The sequence below is a fragment of the Salmo salar genome, chromosome 23 (assembly GCF_965601325.2).
Source record: "Salmo salar chromosome 23, fSalSal1, whole genome shotgun sequence".
Classification (NCBI taxonomy): domain Eukaryota; kingdom Metazoa; phylum Chordata; class Actinopteri; order Salmoniformes; family Salmonidae; genus Salmo; species Salmo salar.
In genome coordinates this window covers 16,085,521-16,111,028 of record NC_138313.1, presented here as the reverse complement: position 1 = coordinate 16,111,028, position 25,508 = coordinate 16,085,521, and the positions used below count along the sequence as shown (strand labels likewise).

General features: G+C 43.7%; 1 protein-coding gene across 9 annotated transcripts in view; it reads left to right on the top strand.

The window, feature by feature from the left end:
- LOC106584184 (CMP-N-acetylneuraminate-beta-1,4-galactoside alpha-2,3-sialyltransferase) overlaps positions 1-13,956 on the top strand; it is a 100,324-nt gene extending 86,368 nt beyond the window's left edge. For 6 of the 9 annotated variants that reach the window (XM_045705918.2, XM_045705917.2, XM_045705916.2 and 3 more), the window contains 2 exons: positions 2,714-2,854; positions 3,679-3,773. In XM_045705918.2, coding sequence (XP_045561874.1) covers positions 2,714-2,839 — 126 coding nt within the window. In that variant the 3' untranslated portion in view covers positions 2,840-2,854; positions 3,679-3,773. Of the gene's footprint in view, positions 1-2,713; positions 2,855-3,678; positions 3,774-13,430 lie in introns of those variants that run through there. The other 3 variants (XM_014169171.3, XM_014169168.3, XM_045705914.2) reach the window with 2 other exon arrangements.
- Positions 13,957-25,508: the final 11,552 nt, after the last annotated feature.

Here is a 25,508-nt window from a genome sequence, read left to right as displayed (position 1 = left end):
TCTGTTGGTGTGGTATGCAAATTGTTGTGGGTCTAGTGTGTCCGGTAAGGTGGAGGGGATATGATCCTTAACTACCCTCTCAAAGCACTTCATGATGACAGATGTGAGTGCTACAGGGCGATAGTCATTTAGTTCAGTTACTTTCGCTTTCTTGGGTACAGGAACAATGGTGGACATCATGAAGCAAGTAGGGACAACAGACTGGGATAGGGAGAGCTTCAATATGTCTTTAAACACTCCAGCCAGCTGGTCTGCACATGCTCTGAGGACACGGCTATGGATGCTGTCTGGGCTGGCAGCCTTGCGAGGGTTAACAGGCTTACATGTCTTACTCATGTCAGCCACGTAGAACGAGAGCGCACAGTCCTCATGACCGGTGTTGGCCTGTACCGACGGCACTTTGTTTTCCTCGAAGCGGGTGAAGAAGATGTGTAGCTTGTCTGGGAGCAAGGCGTCAGTGTCAGCGATGTGGCTGGTTTTACATTTATAATCCATGATTGTCTGGACTCCCTGCCATATACATCTTGTGTCTGAGCCATTGAATTGTGACTGCTTTATTGCCTTACGGAGGGCATAGCTGGACTGTTTGTACATGTTCCCAGTCACCTTGCCACGGTTAATTACGGTGGTTTACACCTTTAGTTTTGTCTTAACGCTGCCAATTATCCGATTTTTGGGGGTTTGGATAAGTTTTATTCGTCACAGTTGGAACAACATCCTCTATGCACTTCCTCTATGAACACCAGCTGCCTGTGAGTTTTAGAATACATTTTAAGATTCTTCTATTGGTTTTTAAACCAATCCATGATTGTGCACCCCAGTACTTGTCAGACATGCTTTTAAGTTATGTAACCAGTAGGTCCCTCAGATCCTCTGTCACTGGCCTTTAACAATCCCAAAGCCTAGGACCAAGAGGCATGGAGAGGCAGCCTTTAGTTATTATGCCCCCAGCTTCTGGAATAGCCTGCTAGAGGACCTGAGGGAGGCCGAAACTCTGGACATATGTGGACTGTGGACACATCTTTTTAGCTTTTCTTTTCCTTAGGGTACTTTTTAGTTGTTCAGTTTGTGTCATTCTATTACGCCTGCTCTCTCTCCTCCTCTCTGGTGCCAGGCTTCCTATCATTACGCACACCTGTCACCATCATTACGCGCATCAGCACTCATTGGACACACCTGGACACCTGGCCCCTCTATATCTGTCTGTTCCTCAGTTAGTTCCGTGTGTCAGCATTATTGTTGTTTTGTTTTCCCCTGTCCAGACGCTGTCTGTATTCTGTTCCTGTCCGTGTTTCATTAAATGTTCTCTCCCTGTACTTGCTTCTCGTCTCCAGCGTCTGTCCTTAAGGAATGTTGACATCAATATTTGAAGCTTCAGGGAGGTTTTTGTTTTCTGTTTTGTTGGTGATGCCGGGCCCGGGTGCCGCTGCCGTAGGAGCCAGGGGTGCCTCAGCTGGCTCGTCAGGCTCCCATGCCTTAGCTGGTTCGAGAGGTTTCCTTGCCTCGGTTGGTAAAAACAATTAAGCTTGATTTGATTTCATCTGATAAACTCAGTCACCGAGTCAGTGTATACGCCAATGTTATTCTCAAAGTCAACTCAGAACATATCAACATGCAATCTTGAAGCATAGATTCTGATTGGTCAGACCAACGTTGAACAGTCCTTACCATGGATACTTCCTGTTTAAGTTTCTGCCTATAGGAAGGCAGGAGTAGAATGGAGGCGTGATCTGATTTGCTGAAGGAAGGGCACTGGGGAGGGCTTTTTAGGGGAGTAACACTTGTCAATAATTCCATGGCTGTTTTCTACAAATGCATTTGGAGACTGTATTTTTAATTTACAATGATTACATCAAGATAGCTAGTGAAAAGAAAGTTAGCTAGCTGATTACATTTAATTAACTTAGCTAAACAGTGTGTAAAGTTAGCTAGCTAGCAGCTCAATTGAGTTAGCCTACAAAGTGGCCTACTAATATTACTGTTTTAACATTTTTCAAAATGTATTTACTTACTTAAATAGGTTCTCCCACTGCCTCTGTTTTTTTTTGTGTCCTTACAAAAACAAACATTTCCGGTGGTAGCAATGCGCAGCCAGCAGCCATGTGGATGAATGGATACAAGCCAAAGAGTTTGTTTGTCACCACAGCGGGTTAGATCGTGTAGCACTTGAAACTAGAATACACAACAATCAAAATCTTGCTGCTTGGAGCCAGCAGACCATTCAAACCAGGCAGGAATATGGGTCTGTTATCCCACCTGATAGGGTCTGTGATTGGCTGACCAGTTCAACTGACTGAGTACCTGAGCAACCTGGTCCCTAACACAGAGGTGTGAAGTGGACTCTGCCACTGGACAATGGGGTCAAGCTGAGGCGGGTGATGGTAGCCTACCTCGGCAGTAAACCTACAAAGGTTAACTGCCTTGCTCAAGGGCAGAACAACACATTTTTACCATGTCGGCTCGGGGACTCGATCCAGCAACCTTTCGGGTACCTACCCAATGCTCCTACCCGCCAGGCTACCTACCGCCCCATTTATAGAAGACTATAAAGATCATTATGTCATCCTAGGTTCCAGTGATTCATTCATGAAGTGCGTCATTTATACCTGTAGCCTTTATGTTCAAAACCCTCTAACCTTTGTCATTAAACCCTCAGACATTAACCATTCAAACCTTCTCCCTATCTCTGATACTGAAGAGACAAGCTTTGTAGCCTTTTACTGCAGGGGTGCAGAGAGACAACAGGTCGGAAGAACTTTGCATCACCTCAACAAAGCTCACCACTGGATCCTTTCTACGAGGACAAGCCTCCACCCTGGACTGTGCAACCGTGTGTTAGTGTGTCACTGACCATGTAAGTGGACTTTATTAGGGTTCATGTGTATATTCTGCCTCTGTATATAATAGTCCCTTTTGACTGTGTAACTACTGTGTAATTACTACCGTGTGCTTATTCATTTGAGGGTTAAATGTTACTATCTCAGGCCTGTGTACTAGCCACACTAGTCCTGCTTATCTGGCCCTTATGGCATAGTTCAGGGGTACTTTACATGTTCAGGCTATGAGGTAAAATCTTTCCCCATTACACTCTATGAGCCAAGATGTCTGCCAGCCTATTGTGTCTCACACTCACCCAAGATGGCCGGCCTATAACATCATCACGTCCTGGCCTCTCCCAAGATGCCTGCCCCCATGGCCTTGTTATTGTCTACACGTTAACATCCTTGCATCTATTAGCCTTGCTCGCGCGCTAACTGTATAGCTTTTACGTTGTCTGCCATGTCCCAGAGCCTGTGGTCTACTAGCCTAGCATGCTATCCTGCCTCTGTATATACTGTCCCGTACTACTAGCCTGGTATTGCCTAACATAGTGTGCTACATGTATACTGTCATATTGTGTGCTACATTAGCTGGGTCCTACTAGCCTCTCTGTGTAGCCAATATTGCTAACATACTAGTACTGCTCATGCTACTGCTATTCCTTTGCACATACTGTAGCCTGTTCTGTTCATTATGTGCTATTAGCCAATATATTGCTTGCCACTTTACAATTATGTAGTTATTAGCACTGCTATTACTATGGTAGCATTACAATTACATTGTTATTATTGTTATTACTGCCTTTGTAGCTATACCAGTTGTACATTGTCTGATTCTTTCTCTCTTGTCTTTTCCTAGACATCCACTATCCCTTTCACTACTACCATCAGTCCAATTCCTATCGCTGTGTGTGTGCCTGTCTGTCTTGAATGTGGAATAAAGCGTGTTCTGTACATCTGTCTCCTATTTGTCATTATCCGCCTTCTAACAGAGAACAGTTGTACCAACATGTTAAACCAGCACCTCTATTGGAGTCCACCGCCAGTTAGTGACACTCTTTTTCACTTTAGAATCCCTCAGTCCAGAAGGGTTCCAAAAGGCATCTTTGGCAGTCCCCATAGGACAACCCTTTTGTGGAAAGGGTCCTACCTAAAACCAAAAATGTTTCTTTAAATGGTTCTCTTATGGAGACAGCAGAAGTACATTTTAAGTTCTAGATAGTACCTTTATTTCTAAGTGTTAGGGTTAGGTTGTGAAAGGGTTAGTTTGCAAAGGTTTTGTTTATGAAAGAGTTCTGACAGGGTTAGTTTCTGAAAGAGTTAGGTTGTGAAAGGGTAAAGTTGTGAAAGGGTTAGGTTGATCTGAAAGAGACAAAAAGTCAACGTTGCGGGGGATCCCTTTGATGATGAGTCCTACAGGTCACTTGACTGTGTTGCTGTGGTATCGGCTGTTCTCTGAACCCTTAGTTACTGGAACATACCAGTAACATCCACCCATCCATCTGCCCACTCAAAGTCCACAGCTATGAACCTTACAGCCAGCCGGTGATTCTGTGTTAGCATTCCCTGCTAAGCGTGTGTCCCTGTCTCCCCTGCCCACCAACATCCTGTCTGTTTAGCTTTGATAGTTTACTTCTCCCCAGTGGAAGTTTACACAAACCTTTCTGTCATGATTTAATACCCTTCTCCAAGAGTCTCGTGGTTACTCTCTTATATTCATCATGTTACTTCCCTGTTCCCACCACCAAACGAGAGGCGAGATGTGGAGTAGGATATGAAGTAGGATGTGTAAAGAAAGTCAAGTGTATAGGAGCCTGTGGGTGCTGAGTTCTAAAGAGGGGACACTACCACAAGCACCACAGTGAGTGTGTCCCAAATGGCACCCTATTCCCTTAATAGTGCACAACTTTAGACCATAGCCCTAAAACAAATTGGGCACTATAGGGAATAGGGACACAGACAGACAAGTCCCTGTGTCTACAGGGGCCATCTGTCTGCTGGTTAAGTACACAGTAAACAGGCAAAGCATCAATTCAGGACTAAGATCTAATCCTTCTACACCGGCTCTGATACTCGTTGGATGTAGCAGGGCTTGCAAACTATCACAGACTACAAAGGGAAACCCATCTGAGAGCTGCCCAGTGATGGAAGGCTACCAGATGAGCTAAATGCCTTCTATGCTCGCTTCGAGGCAAACAACATTGAAGCATATGTGAGAGCCCCAGCTGTTCAGGACAACTGTATGATCATGCTCTCCATAACCGTTGTGAGTGAGACCTTTAAACAGGTTAACATTCACAAGGCCACAGGGCCAGATGGATTACCAGGACAAGTACTCGGAGTATGCGCTGACCAGCTGGCAAGTGTCTTCAATGACATTTTCAACCTCTCTCTGACACAGTCTGTAATACTTTTGTATATATAGTGTATGTGGACATCCCTTTGAATTAGTGGATTCAGGTATTTCAGCCACACCTGTTGCTGACAAGTGTATAAAACCAAGCACACGGCCAAGCAATCACCTTAGACAAACATTGGCAGTTGAATGGCATTACTGAATAGATCAGTTAATTTCAATATGGCACCATCATAGGATGCCACCTTTCCAACAAGTCAGTTCATCAAATGTCTGCCCTGCTAGAGCTGCCCCAGTCAACTGTAAGTGCTGTTCTTGTGAAGTGGAAATGTCTAGGAGCAACAACGGCTCAGCTGTGAAATGGTAGTCCATATAAGCTCACAGAACAGGACCGCAGAGTGCTGAAGCGTGTAGTGCGTAAAAATGGTCTGTCCTCGGTTGCAACACTCACTACCGAGTTTCAAACTTCCTCTGGAAGCAAAGTCAGCTCAATAACTGTTCATCGGGAGCTTAATAAAATGGGTTTCCATGGCCGAGCAGCCAGACACAAGCCTAAGATCACCATGTGCAATGCCAAGCGTCAGCCGGAGTGGTGTAAAGCTAGCCGCCAATTGGACTCTGGAGTAGTGGAAACGCATTCTCTGTAGTGATGAATCACGCTCTACCATCTGGCAGTCGGACCGACGAATCTGGGTTTGGTGGAGGGAAATCTTAACGTTACAGCAAACAATGACATTCTAGACGATTCTGTGCTTCCAACTTTGTGGCAACAGTTTGGGGAAGGCCCTTTCCTGTTTCAGCAGGACAATGCCCCTGTGCAAAAAGCGAGGTCCATACAGAAATGGTTTGTTGAGATCGTTGTGGAAGAACTTGACTGGTCTGCACAGAGCCCTGACCTCAACCCCATCGAACACCTTTGGAATGAATTGGAATGCCAACTGCGAGCCAGGCCTAATCTCCCAACATCAGTGCTCGACCTCACTAATGCTCTTGTGGCTGAATGGAAGTTAGTCCCTGCAGCAATGTTCCAACATCTAGTGGAAAGTCTTCCCAGGTGAGTGGAGGCTGGTATAACTGCAAAGGGGGGGGGGGGACCAGCTCCATATTAACGCCCATGACTTTGGAAAGAGACGAGCAGTTGTCCACATACTTTTGGTCATGTAGTTTACCTACATTTTTTAATTAGGGACAGACGTTCCGCTAGCGGAACGCCTCACCAATATCCAATCGTATAGTGTGGCGCAAAATACAAATACCTCAAAAATGCTATAACTTCAATTTCTCAAACATATGACTATTTTACACCATTTTAACCTCTCTGTGCTAGGCGGGACGAAATCGTCACACCTACGCAACAGCCAGTGGAATCCCGTGGCGCGATTTTCAAATACCTTAGAAATGCTATTACTTCAATTTCTCAAACATATGACTATTTTACACCATTTTAAAGACAAGACTCTCGTTAATCTAACCACACTGTCCGATTTCAAAAAGGCTTTACAACGAAAGCAAAACATTAGATTATGTCAGCAGAGTACCCAGCCAGAAATAATCAGACACCCATTTTTCAAGCTAGCATATAATGTCACAAAAACACAGAAGACAGCTAAATGCAGCACTAAGCTTTGATGATCTTCATCAGATGACACACCTAGGACATTATGTTATACAATACATGCATGTTTTGTTCAATCAAGTTCATATTTATATCAAAAAACAGCTTTTTACATTATCATGTGACGTTCAGAACTAGCATACCCCCCGCAAACCTCCGGTGAATTTACTAAATTACTCACGATAAACGTTCACAAAAAACATAACAATTATTTTAAGAATTATAGATACAGAACTCCTTTGTGCAATCGAGGTGTCCGATTTTAAAATAGCTTTTCGGTGAAAGCACATTTTGCAATATTCTGAGTAGATAGCCCAGCCATCACGGCTAGCCATTTAGACACTCACCAAGTTTAGCCCTGACCAAACTCCGATTTACTATTACAAAAGTTTGATTACCTTTGATGTTCTTCGTCAGAATGCACTCCCAGGACTGCTACTTCAATAACAAATGTTGGTTTGGTCCAAAATAATCCATCGTTATATCCAAATAGCGGCGTTTTGTTTGTGCGTTCAAGACACTATCCGAAGTGTAAATAAGGGTCACGAGCATGGCGCATTTCGTGACAAAAAAATTCTAAATATTCCATTACCGTACTTCGAAGCATGTCAACCACTGTTTAAAATCCATTTTTATGCCATTTTTCTCGTAAAAAAGCGATAATATTCCGACCGGGAATCTGCGTTTAGGTAAACAGAGGAAAGAAAACAAAGCATTCGGTCGACGCGGGCACGAGCCTGAGTCTCACAGTACTGTAACCAGCCACTATCCAAACGCCAATAATTATATGCATATTCTAGTTACTGGGCAGGAGTAGTAACCAGATTAAATCGGGTACATTTTTTATCCAGCAGTGTCAATACTGCCCCCAGCCCTAACAGGTTAAAGACAAGACTCTCCTTTATCTAACCATATTGTCCGATTTCAAAAAGGCTTTACAGCGAAAGCAAAACAGTAGATTATGTCAGGAGAGTACCCTCCCAAAAATAATCACACAGCCATTTTCAAAGCAAGCATATATGTCACAAAAACCACAGCTAAATGCAGCACTAACCTTTGATGATCTTCATCAGATGACACTCCTAGGACATTATGTTATTCAATACATGCATGTTTTGTTCAAGTTCATATTTATATCAAAAAACAGCTTTTTACATTAGCATGTGATGTTCAGAACTAGCATACCCACCGCAAACTTCCGGTGAATTTACTAAATGACTCACGATAAACGTTCACAAAAAACATAACAATTATTTAAAGAATTATAGATACAGAACTCCTTTATGCAATCGCGGTGTCAGATTTTAAAATAGCTTTTCGGTGAAAGCACATTTTGCAATATTCTGAATACATAGCCCGGCCATCATGGCTAGCTAATTTGACACCCACCAACTTTGGCCCTCACCAAACTCAGATTTACTATAAGAAAAATTGGATTACCTTTGCTGTTCTTCGTCAGAATGCACTCCCAGGACTTCTACTTCTACAACAAATGTTGTTTTGGTTCGAAATAATCCATAGTTATATCCAAATAGCTCCGTTTTGTTCGTGCGTTCAAGTCACTATCCGAAGGGTGACGCGCCGGCGCATTTCGCGACAAAAAATGTAAAAATATTCCATTATCGTACTTCGAAGCATGTCAAACGCAGTTTAAAATAAATGTTTATGCTATTTTTCTTGTAAAATAGCGATAATATTCCAACCGGGCGACGTTGTATTCGTTCAAACACTGAAAGTAAAACATGGAGTCGTCGCGTGCACGCGCGCTCCAGTGTCATTGTTCTCAGAAGGACCACTCACAAAAACCCCTGCTGTTTTTCACCCAGAGACTGGAGAGCTCTCATTCCACTTTCTGGCGCCTTCTGAGAGCGATTGAAAACCTTAGAAAGTGTCATGTTACAGCAGAGATGCTGTATTTTTGATAGAGATGCCCTAGAAGGAGAACAAATTGTCAGACAGGGCACTTCCTGTATAGAATCTTCTCAGGTTTTGGCCTGTCATATGAGTTATGTTATACTCACAGACACCATTCAAACAGTTTTAGAAACTTTAGAGTGTTTTCTATCCAAATCTACTAATTATATGCATATTCTAGTTTCTGGGCAGGAGTAGTAACCAGATTAAATCGGGTACGTTTTTTACCTGGCCGTGAAAATGCTGCCCCCTATCCCAAACAGGTTAAGCAAATAGTCTCCATAGTCCCTGTGCCTAAGAATGCCAAGGTAACCTGTCTAAATGACCTACTGCCCCATAGCATTCACATCTGTAGCCATGAAATGCTTTATACGGCTAGTCATGGCTCACATCAACACCAGCATCCCAGAAACTCTGGACCCACTCAAATTCGCATACCGCCCCAACAGATCAACAGATGATGCAATCTCTATTGCACTCCACATTGCTCTTTCCCACCTGGACAAAATCAACACATACGTGAGAATGCTGTTCATTGATTACAGCTCAGCATTCAACAACATAGTGCCCTCCAAGCTCATCGCTAAGCTAAGGAACCTGGGACTGAAAATCTCCTTCTGCAACTGGATCCTGGACTTCCTGATGGGCCGCCCCTAGTTGGTGAGGGGGGCCCTTCAAGGGTGCGTGCTGATTCCCCTCGTGTAGTCCCTGTTCACCCACAACTGCGTGGCCGTGCATGACTCCAACACCATCATTAAGTTTGCCGACAACACGACAGTGGTAGGCCTGATCACTGAGGCTGATGAAACAGCCTATAGCAAGGAGGTCAGAAACCTGGCAGACCACTCCCTCAATATGGGCAAGACAAATATGCTTTTCGTGGACTACAGGAAATGGGGGGCTGAACACGCCCCCATTCACATCGAAGGGGGTGTAGTGGAGTGTCCACATCACTAAGGACCTATCATCATCCAAACAAACCAACACAGTCATGAAGAGGGCACGACAATGCCAGGACCTCTATAACAGGCAGTGTCAGAGCAAGGCCCTAAAAATTGTCAAAGACTCCAGCCACCCAAGTAATAGACTGTTCTCTCTGCTACCGCATGGAAAACGGTACCGGAGCGCCAAGTCTGGGACCAAAAGGTACCTGAACAGCTTCTAACCCCAAGCCATAAGACTGATGAACAGTTAATCAAATGGCTACCCGGACTATTTACGTTGACCCCTTTTATTATTGAATTCTTTATCTTAATTGTTTTGCACTGACACCCTTGCACTGGATCTGCACACTCACTAGACTCTGCCCACACATTCCCACTACACTAACACTCCACACACTCCAACCCACACACACACACTACATACTCTCACACACACGCTTGCATATTGATGCCACACATAGACCCAATTTCACAATCTTCACATACACTGCTGCTAGTCTGTTTATTATATATCCTGATTGCCTAGTCACTTTTACCCCTACCTACATGTACATTACCGTTTAAAAGTTTGAGGTCACTTTGAAATGTCCTTGTTTTTGAAAGAAAAGCACATTTTTTGTTCATTAAAATCATATCAAATTGATCAGAAATACAGTGTGGACATTGTTAATGTTGTAAATGACTATTGTAGCTGGAAACGGCAGATTTTTTATGGAATATCTACATAGGCGGACAGAGGCCCATTATCAGCAACCATCACTCCTGTGTTCCAATGGCACGTTGTGTTAGCTAATCCAAGTTTATCATTTTAAAAGGCTAGTTGATCATTAGAAAACATTTTGCAATTATGTTAGCACAGCTGAAAACTGTTGTACTGATTAAAGAATCAATAAAACTGGCCTTTAGACTAGTTAAGTATCTGAAGCATCAGCATTTGTGGGTTTGATTACAGGCTCAAAATGGCCAGAAACAAATAACTTTTTTCTGAAACTCATCAGTCTATTCTTGTTCCGAGAAATGAAGGCTATTCTAATGCGTGAAATTGCCAAGAAACTGAAGATCTCGTACAATGCTGTGTACTACTCCCTTCACAGAACAGCGCAAACTGGCTCTAACCAGAATAGAAAGAGGAGTGGGAGGCCCCGGTGCACAACTGAGCAAGAGGACAAGTACATTAGAGTGTCTAGTTTGAGAAACAGACGCCTCACAAATCCTCAACTGGCAGCTTCATTAAATAATCCCTGCAAAACACCAGTCTCAACGTCAACAGTGAAGAGGTGACTCCGGGGTGCTGGGCTTCTAGGCAGAGTTCCTCTGTCCAGTGTCTGTGTTCTTTTGCCCATCTTAATATTTTATTTTTATTGGCCAGTCTGAGATATGGCTTTTTTTTTGCTACTCAGTGTTATACAAGATCTTCAGTTTCTTGGCAATTTCTCGGTATTACCTCAATTAACTAATCTACCTAGTACCCCTGCACGTTGACTCGATACTTGTACTCCTTGTATATTACCTCATTATTGTTTTAATTGTGTTACTATTTCTTTTTTTTAGCAAATATTTTTATTTTTGTATTCTGCATTTCCATGTAAAGTCTACACCAGTTAAATTTGGTGAATGTAACCAATACAATTTGATTTGTTTTGCACCAGATGTCAGTGTCAACTTGTGTTTTAGTTTGCAGTGGCACAAACCCATCTCAGCACCACTCCCACCCCCCTGCCATGTATAATTGAGAGCTGTGGTAGTACAGTATTCTCTCTGTGGGTGACCCAGGGCCCGTGTGAAGCTGTCATTCCAAGATGAACGCTGGGCCTCACACTCAAAGACCTTTGGGTCTGTGCCAGTAGAACCGCTCGGTCCAACAGGCTATCCTGCCTCTGAATGGAGCAATCACACACAGCTATGTACTGAACAGCTAAGACTGTTCAAACACTTATCATATGCTCTTTCTAATGATACCTAAAGGATTCACTGCACTATTAGACCAAAAGGTGATATCTTGAACCGAAAGGGATTCTTAGGCTGCCCCCATATAACAACCCTTTGAATAACACTTTTTGGTTCCCAGTAGATCTCTTTTGTTTCCAGGTAGAACCCTTTTGGGTTCCATGTAAAACCCTTTCTACAGAGAGTTCTACACGGAACCCAAAAGGGTTGTACCTGGAACCCAAAAGGGTTCTACCTGGAACCAAAAAGGGTTCCCCTATGGGGACAGCCAAATCAAGACACAACAAATATCACTTACACTGAGAGTACAAAACTTTATGAACACCTGCTCTTTCCATGACATAGACTGACCAGGTGAATCCGGGTGGAAGATATGATCCTTTATTGATGTTACTTCTTCAATCAGATGAAAGGGAAGAGAAGAGAGCTTGTGTGGCCTACCACTTCACGGCTGAGCCGTTGTTGCTCCTAGACGTTTCCACTTCACAATAACATCACTTACAGTTGACTGGGGCAGCTCTAGCAGGGCAGACATTTGACAAACTGGCTTGTTGGGAAGGTCGCATCCTATGATGGTGCCACGTTGAAAGTCACTGAGCGTTTCAGTAAGGCCATTCTGCTGCCAATGTTTGTCTATGGAGATTGTGTGGCTGTGTGTTCAATTTTATACACCTGTCAGCAACGGGTGTGGCTGAAATTGCAGAATTTGAAGGGGTGTCCACATACTTTTGTATATATAGAGTATGATCCCTTATTGATGTCACCTGTTATATCTACTTCAATTAGTATAGATGAAGGGGAGGAAACAGGTTAGAGAAGGATTTTTAAGCCTTGAGACAATTGAGACATGGATTGTGTATGTGAACCTGAGATTGCCAGTCTAGCCAATAGTACACACTCTTTTAAGCATGGTTCTGTAGATAGCTTTATTATAAAAAAGAGAACTCCCGCACACCCAATGTTTACTGCTCCACATTGTTTATTAGGTCTAATTTTTGATCAGAGACCTGCAGACATCTTCTCCTAAGGAAAAAAAAAGAATGTATGGCAGTTATATAGGATAGTTATGTAAAGGGTGATGTTTTAGACCAGATACACGATAGCTATTGCCTTTCAACTGTTTGAAAACAGCTATTAGTTTCAGTAGAGGCAAGTATGGGATAGGTTGTTCCTGTAAAGGATGTGGTCGTGGTTGATACTAATAAAAGGTTTTGAACATGCCTGCAATGACACTAGTTTTCCCATCATCATTTACCGTCATGTACCGGCATCTCCAACATCAGATCTTTCACTATGGACGTCGCTGTTTTGAGCAGTGAATGGCTTTCACATTTCGCTCGTGAAGCCATAATAATACATCCGTTATCTCTTTCTCTTATCTTTTGCATCCAACGGCCCACCTTAAAATGGTTTAGCCACAACGTTTAGTGAAAAACATTGTACGGTCATGTGGTATTGTCTCTCTCTCGTCCGCTGTATTTAAAGGGGCAGCTCCGTAAGTGTAGAAAGCTCCTTTTAAAAAGACACAATAGTGTCCCCGTCAACCTCAACGGTCTGTTTACTTTCGGTCTTCTATTGTACCTCTCGCCTTTGCCTCCGCTGAGAAAATCTCTGTGATCAAAAGTTGAAAGTAAAGTAATAGTATGTGGACGCAGCAGCTTTGTCATCCTCCCTGCCTCCATTTTCAAAGAATGTTACTTTTTACCTCCATCTCCTGTAAAGTACCTAATTGTTTCCTCTGCATCTCCTGCCCTCTACCCCTCTGTCCTTTCTATCTCTCCATCCTCCCTCTCTCCCCACCTATCCTCTCCTCCCTCCCTGTCTCCTGTTCGCAGTCCTGGACTCATAACATTTCTAAAGAGAAGGAGTTCCTGATTAAGCTGGTGAAGGCCGGGGTTATACAGGACTTGACCCATGGGATCTGTGGCTCAGGGTGCTGATGACAACATCCAGCCAATCCCAGATCGCAGAGAGATATGGAGGAGAAACACAGGGGCAGCATTGTGAAGTCCTGCTCTGTTCCCCTCAACCTAACCTTCACCGCTGGCTGAGGCATACTGTTTTCAGGACAGAAGGCTGGTGAAGGGTTCTGAAGCTTTCCTATCTCTGACAGAAGATAACTGTGGTAGATGGCATCTTCACTGGACTTCATTGGCGAGATAGAACTATACACAACACTTTAGAATACTCTTGAACTCTGTAGAACACGGAGTTATACTGTTCTATTTCATGATTTGCTGCAGTGTGACAATAGTTTTAAGTTTTATTAGTCATATGTATGGGATAAACATGGTATACACCGTCCAACTAAATGCTTCTCTACAGTGCAACAACAATAATAAATAATAAATGATAAGAATATGAACATAAAGTAAATGGCTCAGTTGAATAGAATATTTTTTTTGTATAAGTATAATACAGGAAGACACAATTTATAGTCCAGTATTTACCTGTGTGTTTTGGGGAAGAGGGGATTTGGGGGCAAGTGTTTAAATTGTGCAGCATTTAGCAATCGTAATAAGAGTCTGGTAGCAGCATTTGTGGTGTGTGTGTGTGTGTGTGTGTGTGTGTGTGTGTGTGTGTGTGTGTGTGTGTGTGTGTGTGTGTGTGTGTGTGTGTGTGTGTGTGTGTGTGTGTGTGTGTGTGTGTGTGTGTGTGTGTGTGTGTGTGTGTCTGTGTGTGTGTGTGTGTGTGTGCGCGCTAATGTGCCGAGAATCCGAGCAGGTGGTCAGTCAAGTTCAAGTGTTCAGAAGTCTGATGGCTGGTAGATACAAATTCTCACTGAGCCTGTTGGTATCAGACTTCATGCTCCGATACCATCTGTCTGACGGTAAGGGAGTAAACAACTTGTGGCTGGGGTGTGTGGGGTCCTTGATTGGAGCTTTCCTCAGGCACCGTTTCGAGTAGATGTCATAGATGGGTCGGAGCACGGTCCCAGTGATGTGGTGGGCCGTCTTCACCACTCGCTGGAGAGCCTTGTGGTCGTGAATGGAGCAATTCCTGTACCAGTCCGTAATACAACCGGTCAGGGCATTCTCAATGGTGCATCGGTAGTATTTAGAGAGGACCCGGGGTGACATGCCAAATTTCTTCAGTCGCCTTAGGAATTACAGACTCTGACAAGAGTGGTGGTGTTGTTGGTCCATGACAAGTCCTCTGTGATGTGGACACCGAGGAACTTAAAACTGCTGACTCAATACAGTATTGTGAAAAGATGGACTGAGAATATCTTTGGAGGAGGAAGAAGTGCATACCTCTGCTCATACAGTATACTTGAATATATTCAGTCACCACATACACATTGCAGAAACTGTTGTTACTGTTCTTAAACTTTTATTTTCATATCTCATAATGGCTGCGGTGCCCTCTTTATCTGGGCTTCGTCATTATAGGATGGTTTACGTCAGGGTAGCAAATAATGTGCATACATATTCTGCTTCTACTGTATCAGGAAGCAGAGATGCTCATGACTTTTAGAAGCCCTCCACAACTTCCTTCCCCCTTTTAAGATGCATTACAATTATTTACCTTTAGAGATTACTTTGTTCTACTGTCTTTTTTTTTCAATGCAAAGAAGAGGAGTGAACAATCAATCCCCTCTCTGGATAAACATATATTATTTGTAAGAGCCTATATTTTATTTTACTGTTCTCTCTGGGCTTTGTGTGATCTTAAGTCCATCAGTGTGGTTCCCAAACACTGAACTGTCCTGGATAACGTTTCACACTGTTACTCTGGTCTTAATGCTGTTATCTTTGCCTGAGTCCCAAATGACACCCTATTACAGGGCTCTCCAACTGTTCCTGGGGAGCTACCATCCTGTAGGTTTTCGCTTTAACACTAATCTAGTACACCTGATTCTAATAATTAGCTGGCTGATGAATTGAATCAGGTTAGTTGGAGAAAAAAACAGGAGGGTGGCTCTCCAGGAACAGGGTTGGAGAGCCCTGTCCTATTGCCTATGTACTGGACTACTTTTGGCCAGGAGCCTATACGTCATTAAACAGACAATCTTATCCAGTCCGACTTACAGGAACAATTAGGGTTAAGTGCCTTGCTCAAAGGCACAATTTGTATCTAGTTGGCTAGGGGATTTGAATCAGCGACCTGAACGCTCTTAACTGCTAGGCTACCAGCAGCCCTATAGGGAATAGGGTGTCATTTGGGATGCATCCTTTATGTCAGGCCTCTGCATGGCCCGCAAACATACTCAGTGTTACTACTGACTACTGTTAGTTGTTGTATAAACATTATAATTTACTTTGTTTTTGCCCAAAATAATAGAAATGTTTTAAGTAATAATATGTGGTGTCTTAACCGCCATTCTCTGTTCAACTACATATGGTCTTATTTTCTACATTTTTGGTAGCGTAAAATGCATTACTGTAAAATGGATTACAGTAACTTACTGGAAGAAAGTGGCCAATAATTTACTGTAATTTATTTTACAGTACTGCTACTGTAATGCATTTTACACTACCAAAAAAGTTACTGTAATCTAATTTAGAGTATATTACTGGAATTACCCATGCTGTGACATATTAAGCAGTGTTCTTTGCAAGTTCTCCTTTTGATATTTACCTTTTGGTCATTTAGTGGGTGCTGTTGTCCTTAGCAATTTACAGTCAAATGAAATCAAATGTTATTTGTCACATGCGCAGAAGTCAACAGGTATTGACCTTACCGTGAAATGCTTACTTACAAGCCCTTAAACAACAATGCAGTTCAAGAAATTGAGTTAAAAAATAGATTTACTAAATCAACTAAAGTAAAAAATTCAATAAAATGTTACACAATAAAATAACAATAACGAGGTTATATACAGGGGGTACCGGTATGTGCAGAGGTACAGGTTAGTCGAGGTAATTTGTACATGTAGGGGTAAAGTGACTAAGCATAGATAATAAACTGCGAGTAGCAGCAGTGTAAAAACAGTCCGTGTGGCCATTTGATTAATTGTTCAGCAGTCTTATGGCTTGGGGGTAGAAGGTGTTCAGGAGCCTTTTGGACCTAGACTTGGCGCTCCGGTACCGCTTGCCATGCAGTAGCAGAAAGAACAGTCTATGACTTGGGTGACTGGAGTCTTCGACAATTTTCTCTGACACTGCTTAGTAAATAGTTCTTGGATGTCAGGAAGCTTGGCCCCAGTGATGCACTGTGCCGTACGCACTGCCCTCTGTTGCGCCTTGTGGTCGGAGCAGTTGCCATACCAGGCGGTGATGCAACCGGTCAGGATGCTCTCAATGGTGCAGCTGTAGAACTTTTTAAGGATCTGGGGACCCATGCTAAATCTTTTCAGTCTCCTGAGGGGGAAAAGGTGTTGGCCAGGGATGGACTGAAACAATAATTCAGGCCGGGAATTTGACTCCATCCCAGGCCACCCTATTCACGCAAACCACCAGACCGCTAATTTTGTAGGCTAACCCTATTTGTTGAAGTAACGGGTTCCAAACTAGTTATACATTTGGCCACTATGTTCATCTGGGAAGAAAGTTATCCACATAACAAAATACAAACATTTGGGACTGACCAACAAGTAGCCTATCTGAACACTGAGTTTTCAAGGTATGCTATGACTCACTAGGAATACACCAATCATAGCACATACAAAAGGCCCTCTTCACACCCTCAAAGTCTCGGGCACACTTTCTCAGGTTATCCTCCGTTCCCGTCACCAAGTGCTGTGCTGTTACGATATGCATGCCACTTGATTGCAAGTATCTGCTCAAAAATCCTGAGAAAAACTTCAGCTGTAAGTATGGTTTCATACTTTAGGAGAGCATCCTTGTACCCTTGGGCCTTGCAGGTTTTATGGTTACATTCTTTTCAATTCTTTCCATAGTGATGACCCCATCCATGTAAAGTGCACGGTCAGGCTTTGCAAAGCTTCCAAATACTTTCCTCAAGGCCTCGTCTTTAGCCCACCAGCGTGTTTCACCAATTACATCAAGCTGTCTGTGTCTCCTGTCCTCACTGGTTTCCTCCCATAGCTTCATACGCTTGTAGCAATCTAAAACGAACACTGCAATGTCATTCAGTAGTGAGAAAAGGGATTCACTTGCCACAACAACCCCAGTGGTGTCAGTTAGCACAAGGTTGAGGACATGTGAGTAACACTATATGTGTACTAGGTTAGGAGACTCTCCTGTGAGCAATGCATATTAGCTGCTCTGTCTGTTGCATTACCAACGCACTGTTTGATATCTATGTCCTTCTTCTCAAGGGACTGTTTCACAAGGTCCACAATGACTCAGTCAATGACCGCAATGAGTCTCTCGTGGACAACGTCAGTGACATATCGCAGAACTACTGCACACTGGTCTTTGGATATTAAATCATGTGTTGTGTCCATTTGTATTGAGAACATCCCTGCCTTTCTCACTTCAACAGCAATTGTCTGCTGAATCAACATTCTGATGACTTCAATTACTTTATTTGCTGTTGTTTTGGACGTCATAGTTACCAAGGACCCTCTTCCTTTACTTCCCATCTGCTTCTTGCTCTTCTCAATGTTATCACTAACATGCTTTTGCAGGCAGACATCATATTTGCTTAGCAACAATATAAGCTCAAGAAACTTGCCATGATTGCTGGCCATGTTTTCCAAGTTATATGCAGCTTCGTGTATGTGTCCTCTGTAGCTAAGCCCACATTTACCAATAACTTTAACTACATCAATCACACGTTCCATGACCTGCCTCCTCTTTCTGACCTGGTCTCGTTGAACTGACATTGGCTTATCACTCAGAAGGGTACGGATGTCTGCTTTGCTGGCTCTGAGGAAAAAGGCTTCTGCACTTTGTCTATGGGTCTTGCTTCTCTCATGTTCCTGTACTCTCTGATGTGCATGTTTCCAGGCCTGCATGGATCCTTTGACAAATGCACTATCACTGGCTGAAGGTTTTGCGAATGCAAGACATACTGAGCAGAACAAGGAGTGAGTTACTTCATTGTATGTCAGCATTTTTCTGTTTTTGCCATCTTTGGAGTGGAATACATTGGGAATGACTCTTTGAGGGGTTTGTTTTGGGTGGTACTGAAAAAATAAGTCAAAATCCTTGGACTGATGACGGGCAAAATAATCAAATGGATTTTCAGTGCTTTTGCTGTCCCTTTCTATTTTCCCTGTACTGGGCTCTGAACCTCTCTCTCTCTCTCTCTCTCTCTGCAGATCTGGTTGCTCTGCAGAATGAGATTAACATTATAAATAACCTAAACTTAAAATTGTATTACTTATGCAGTCATCGATTGTATGCCCCCCGATTACAGTCCTACTGATAATCTCATAAATAAAGCACATATTAATCTAAAATCATAGCCTACATGTTTAGGTTTGTGCTCTTAAGTTGTACCTGAAGGTTCCTGCTCTGAGTCTGACTCTGAACTGACCACCATCTCCAGTTCTGCAGGAGCACCTGAAGCTCTAGTGCTGCTGCTGCTTCCTTCTCCACCTTTGCAAAGAAAAGACTCTATTATCATACTCACTATCATTAGTGTAATACAGCTCTGAAAAAATTAAGAGCGGTTTCTTAATTTGGAGTGGTCTCTTAATTTTTCCCAGAGCTGTATATTATTATAGTAACTTGTAATGCTGGTACTAATGGTGCTAATGATCTTTGTCATTGCCTGTGCTGTGTCACACAGGCTACTGTGTTACGTTCATGGATGTATTACGGTTAAGTTACTGTAGCCTGTTTCGCTGTACAGTGTATGTGCACTTTCCCTAGCTTATGTGGCATGAGTCATGACCGAATGCTGGCATGTCCATAGTCTAGGTTTACTATTTTTTACTAGTTGCCTTCAATGTCATATTATGATCGCTATGTTGCACTCATTGCTATGATATAATTCCTCCACGAAGACGTGAGACGTGCAAACTGTTTAGCCTACCGGCCGTTGTGTCACTATTATTAGCTAGGCTACTTAGCCAGCCATGCTGGGTGTCTTGTGTGTGTTTTAGCTAGTGTTTTTGACTGATATGGTCCCTTACTGGTGAACATGTTGCTTATTTTGCAGCATTTAGCTGCATCTGTGGCAAGGGCCTTCCTCTTTTTTATTCTCTCCCTCTCTGCTCTACCTTTTCTGACCGTCCATTTTGCTGTGCAACTTGTCTAAAATGTTATCGGTAGAGAAGCAGATAGACGGTTGCTATGTGCGTCGCGGAGAGACCTGATGTCATTTTTGGCGCACGCACTATCGCTCAGGGACACTGCAGCGAGAGAGTGGGAGTCGCGCCTGATGCGTGGATTCTCCGTCAACTCATTCCTGCTTGCAATATTATCGCTGGTCAAGTTGACTATTCCCAGCAGGCGCTCCCGGCGGCCAGTCTACCGTTGGTGTTGGCGTGCCCTCTTCAGGACTGTCTCAGTGTGTTTGGACCATGATAGTTTGTTGGTGATGTGGACAGAAAGAACTTTAAACACTTGACACGCTCCACTACAGCCCTGTCGATGGTAATGGGGGCGTGTTCGGCCCTCCTTTTCCTGTAGTTCACGATCAGCTCCTTTGTCTTGCTCACGTTGAGAGTGAGGTTGTTTTCCTGGGACCACACTGCAAGGTCTCTGACCTCCTCCCTATAGGCTGTCTCATTGTTGCCGTGCTTGGCCACGCAGTCATGGGTGAACAGGGAGTACAGGAGGGGACAGCGTGGCAGATGTGTTGTTGCTGACACTTACCACCTGGGGGTGGCCCATCAGGAAGTCCAGGATCCAGTTGCAGAGGGAGGTATTTAGTCCCAGGGTCCTTAGCTTAATGATGAGCTTTCTGGGCACTATGGTGTTGAATGCTGAGCTGTAATCTATGAACAGCATTCTCACATAGGTGTTCCTTTTGTCCAGCTGGGAAAGGGCAGTGTGGAGTGCAAATGAGATTGCATCATCTGTGGATCTGTTGGGGTGAATTGTAGTGAGTCTAAGGTTTCTGGGATAATGGTGTTGATGTGAGCCATGACCTGCCTTTCAAATCACTTCATGGCTACCGATGTGAGTGCTATGTTGTGGTAGTCATTTAGGCAGGTTACCTTCGCTTTTTTGGGCACAGGGACTATGGTGGTTTGCTTGAAACATGTAGGTATTATAGACTCAGTCAGGGAGAGGTTGAAAATGTCAGTGAAGACACTTGCCAGTTTCTCCGCGCATGCTCCCAGTACACGTCCTGGTCATCCGTCTGGCCCAGCAGCCTTGTGAATGTTGACCTGTTTAAAAGTCTTGCTCATATCGGCTACGGAGAACGTGATCGCACACTCGTCTGGAACAGCTGGTGCTCTCATGCATGCTTCGGTGTTGCTTGCCTCGAAGTGAGCATAAAAGGCATTTAGCTCATCTGGTAGGCTCACGTCACTGGGCAGCTCGCAGCTGGGTTTCCCTTTGTAGTTCGTAATAGTTTGCAAGCCCTGCCACATCTGACGAGCGTCAGAGCCAATGTAGTAGGATTGATGTTTTGCCTGTTTGAAGGTTTGTCTGAGGGGATAGAGGGATTCTTATAAGCGTCCGGATTAGTGTCCCGCTCCTTGAAAGCGGCAGTTCTAGCCTTTAACTCGGTGCAGAATCAATGGCTTCTGGTTGAGATATGTACTTACAGTCACTGTGGGGACGACATCATCGATGCTCTTATTGATGAAGTCGGTGACTGAGATGGTATACAATACCATTGGATGAATCCAGAAACATATTCCAGTCTGTGCTAGCAAAATAGTCCTGTAGCGTAGCATTCGCGTCATCTGACCACTTCCGTATTGAGCGAGTCACTGGTACTTCCTGCTTTAGTTTTTGCTTGTAAGCAGGAATCAGGAGGAGAGAATTAAGGTCAGATTTGCTAAATGGAGGGCGAGGGAGAGCTTTGTATGTCTCTGTGCGTGGCGTAAAGGTGTTCTAGAGTTGTTTTTCTCTTGTTGCACGTGACATGCTGATAGAAATGAGGTAAAATGGATTTAAGTTTAACTGTCATAAAGTCCCCGGACACTAGGAGCGCCGCTTCTGGATGAGCATTTTCTTGTTTGCTTATGGCCTTATACAGCTCATTGAGTGCGGCCTTAGTGCCAGCATTGGTTTGGGGTGGTAAATAGACAGCTACGAAAAACATAGATGAAAACTCTCTTGGTAGATAATGTGGTTTACAGCTTATCATGAGGTACTCTACCTCAGGTGAGCAATACCTTGAGATTTCCTTAATATTAGACATCGCGCACCAGCTGTTATTGACAAATACACACATAACCCCACCCCTCGTTTTACCAGATGTAGCTGTTCTGTCCTGCCGATGCATGGAACACCCAGCCAACTGCATATTATCTGTGTCGTCATTCAGCCACGACTCGTGAAACATAAGATATTACAGTTTTTAATGTCCTGTTGGTAGGATAATCTCGAACGGAGATCGTCCAGTTTATTCTCCAGTCATTGCAAGTTGGCCAATAGAACGGATGGTAGAAGCGGGTTACCCACTCGCCAACGAATTCTCACAAGGCACCCCGATCTCCGACCCCTGTATTTACGTCTTTTCTTCACACAAATGACGGGGATTTGTGCCTGGTCTCGGAGAAGCGGTATATCCTTTGTGTTGGACTCATTAAAGAAACATTTTTTGTCCAGTTCGAGGTGATTAACCACTGTTCTGATATCCAGAAGCTCTTTTCAGTCATAAGAGACAGTAGCAACAACATTATGTACAAAATAAGTTACAAACAATGTGAAAAAACACGCAAAATAGCACAGTTGGTTAGGAGCCTGTAAAACAGCAGCCATCCCCTCCGGCGCCATTATTTAGTCAGTGCATTCAACCAAGGCTGTTGTAGATAAGGATACATTGGTCTTCAAAATAATTGTAATTACAACAAGATATTTCTGACTCTCTCTGGATAGTACCAATACAATACTGAGATATTCACAGTAACTTGATGCCAGAGCAATAAAACAGTACAATACAGTAAAAGTGCATATTACAGCGTATTAATGAATACCAGGTGTTTTAGATCGCTTACACTTCTAGAGGATTAAACAAAGGCTTCCAAACTGGCTGTGATTAAAGGGCAAAACACAGCAAATGGACATGGTTAAGTAATTAAAAAACAATTAAAAAGTTTAAGACCCACTACCACTCCAATCTCTTTCCTATATGCATTTAATTGTTAAGGAATTACTACCAAATATAACTTAAATTGGTACAGGACTCTAACGGGTGCAGCAAATATCGGCACTTAAAATGTGTCAATGAGCCAGCGATTCTTTCCTCCCACAATGCACCATAAGTTACAGTATGCTGCAGTAAATATATAGCAAAACAGAAATACAGTACTTTATGGTTGAATTGTATTGAAAAGAAATTCAGCAATTGCTAATAGTGAATATTGAATGATATATTACAGCATACTAACTGATATTTGGTGTTTTTATATCACTTCCAATTTTAAGCTTTAACAAAGGCTTCTAAACTGACAGTGACTACAGGGCAAATCAAATGACATGGCTAGCCACTCAACCATTAAAGGTTTGAGACTTGCTGCCACTCTGATCTGTTCCCTAAGTACATTTCATTGTTAGGGAACCACTACCACATATCACTTAAATTGGTACATCACTCTCACTGACAGGTGCAACAAATATAGGCTCTAACAAGACATGCCTCAAAATGTTAGTGAGTGAGAAACAACAATACCACAGACCCACTAGTATCTTACGGCAAAAAAGAGCTTCTGGATATCAGGACAGTGATCACTCAACTCGGATTAGACAAAGATTTCTTCTTCAACAAACAAGAAGCAAAAGACGTTCTCCAAACACCCGGCAGGGCCGAAATCCACGTTATTTGCAAGATGAAGCGACGCAGGTACAGAGGACAAAGAGCCGGATGCCTGGTCCGGACCCGAAAAAGGCGAGTGGAAAGCTGCCGTTACCGTCAATACTACTCGCCAACGTGCAATCATTGGACAATAAACTAGACGAGGTACGATCACGAATATCCTACCAACGGGACATCAACAACTGTAATATCCAATGTTTCACGGAATCGTGGCTGAATGACGACATGGATATTCAGCTAGCGGGATATACGCTGCACCGGCAGGATAGAACAGCACACTCCAGTAAGACAGGGGGGGGGGGGGTCTGTGCACATTTGTAAACAACAGCTGGTGCACGAAATCTAAGGAAGTCTCTAGATTTTGCTCGCCTGAAGTAGAGTATATTGTGATAAATTGCAGACCACACTACTTGCCTAGAGAGTTTTCAGCTATACTTTTCGTGGCTGTTTATTTACCACCACAGACAGATGCTGGCACTAAGACCGCACTCAGTCAGCTGTATTAGGAAATAAGCAAACAGGAAACCACTCACTCAGAGGCGGCGCTCCTAGTGGCCGGAGACTTTAATGCAGGGAAACTTAAATCAGTTCTATCAAATCTCCATCAACATGTTAAATGTGCAACCAGAGGGAAAACAATTCTAGATCACCTGTACTCCACACACAGAGCCACGTACAAAGCTCTCCCTCGCCCTCCATTTGGTAAATCCGACCACAACTCTATCCTCCTGATTCCTGCTTGCAAGCAAAAATTAAAGCAGGAAGCACCTGTGACTCGTTCTATAAAAAAGTGGTCAGATGAAGCAGATGCTAAACTACAGGACTGTTTTGCTATCACAGACTGTAACATGTTCTGGGATTCTTCCGATGGCATTGAGAAGTACACCACATCAGTCATTGGCTTTATCAATAAGTGCATCGAGGACCCCAACCAGAAGCCATGGATTACAGGCAACATTCGCACTGAGCTAAAGGGTAGAGCTGCCGCTTTCAAGGAATGGGACTCTAACCCGGAAGCTTACAAGAAATCCTGCTATGCCCTGTGACGAACCATCAAACAGGCAAAGCGTCAATACAGGGCTAAGATTGAATCATACTACACCGGCTCCGACACTCGTCTTATGTGGCAGGGCTTGCAAACTATTATAGACTACAAAGGGAAGCACAGCCGCGAGCTGCCCAGTGACACGAGCTTACCAGACGAGCTAAATCACTTCTATGCTCGCTTCGAGGCAAGCAACACTGAGGCATGCATGAGAGTATCAGCTGTTCCAGGCGACTGTGTGATCACGCTCTCCGTAGCCGACGTGAGTAAGACCTTTAAACAGGTCAACATACACAAGGCTGTGGGGCCAGACGGATTACCAGGACGTGTGCTCCGGGCATGTGCTGACCAACTGGCAGGTGTCTTCACTGACATTTTCAACATGTCCCTGATTAAGTCTGTAATACCAACATGTTTCAAGCAGACCACCATAGTCCCTGTGCCCAAGAACACAAAGGCAACCTGCCTAAATGACTACAGACCCGTAGCACTCACGTCTGTAGCCATGAAGTGCTTTGAAAGGTTGGTCATGGCTCACATCAACACCATTATCCCAGAAACCCCAGACCCACTCCAATTTGCATACCGCCCAAACAGATCCACAGATGATGCAATCTCTATTGCACTCCACACTGCCCTTTCCCACCTGGACAAAAGGAACACTTATGTGAGAATGCTATTCATTGACTACAGCTCAGCGTTCATCACCATAGTACCCTCAAAGCTCATCACTAAGCTAAGGATCCTGGGACTAAACACCTCCCTCTGCAACTGGATCCTGGACTTCCTGATGGGCCACCCCCAGGTGGTGAGGGTAGGTAGCAACACATCTGCCACGCTGATCCTCAACACTGGAGCTCCCCAGGGGTGCGTGCTCAGTCCCCTCCTGTGCTCCCTGTTCGCCCATGATTGCATGGCCAGCCACGACTCCAACAACATAATTAAGTTTGCAGACGACACAACAGTGGTAGGCCTGATCAACGACGAGACGGCCTATAGGGAGGAAGTCAGAGACCTGGGCGGGTGGTGCCAGAATAACAACCAATCCCTCAACGTAATCAAGACTAAGGAG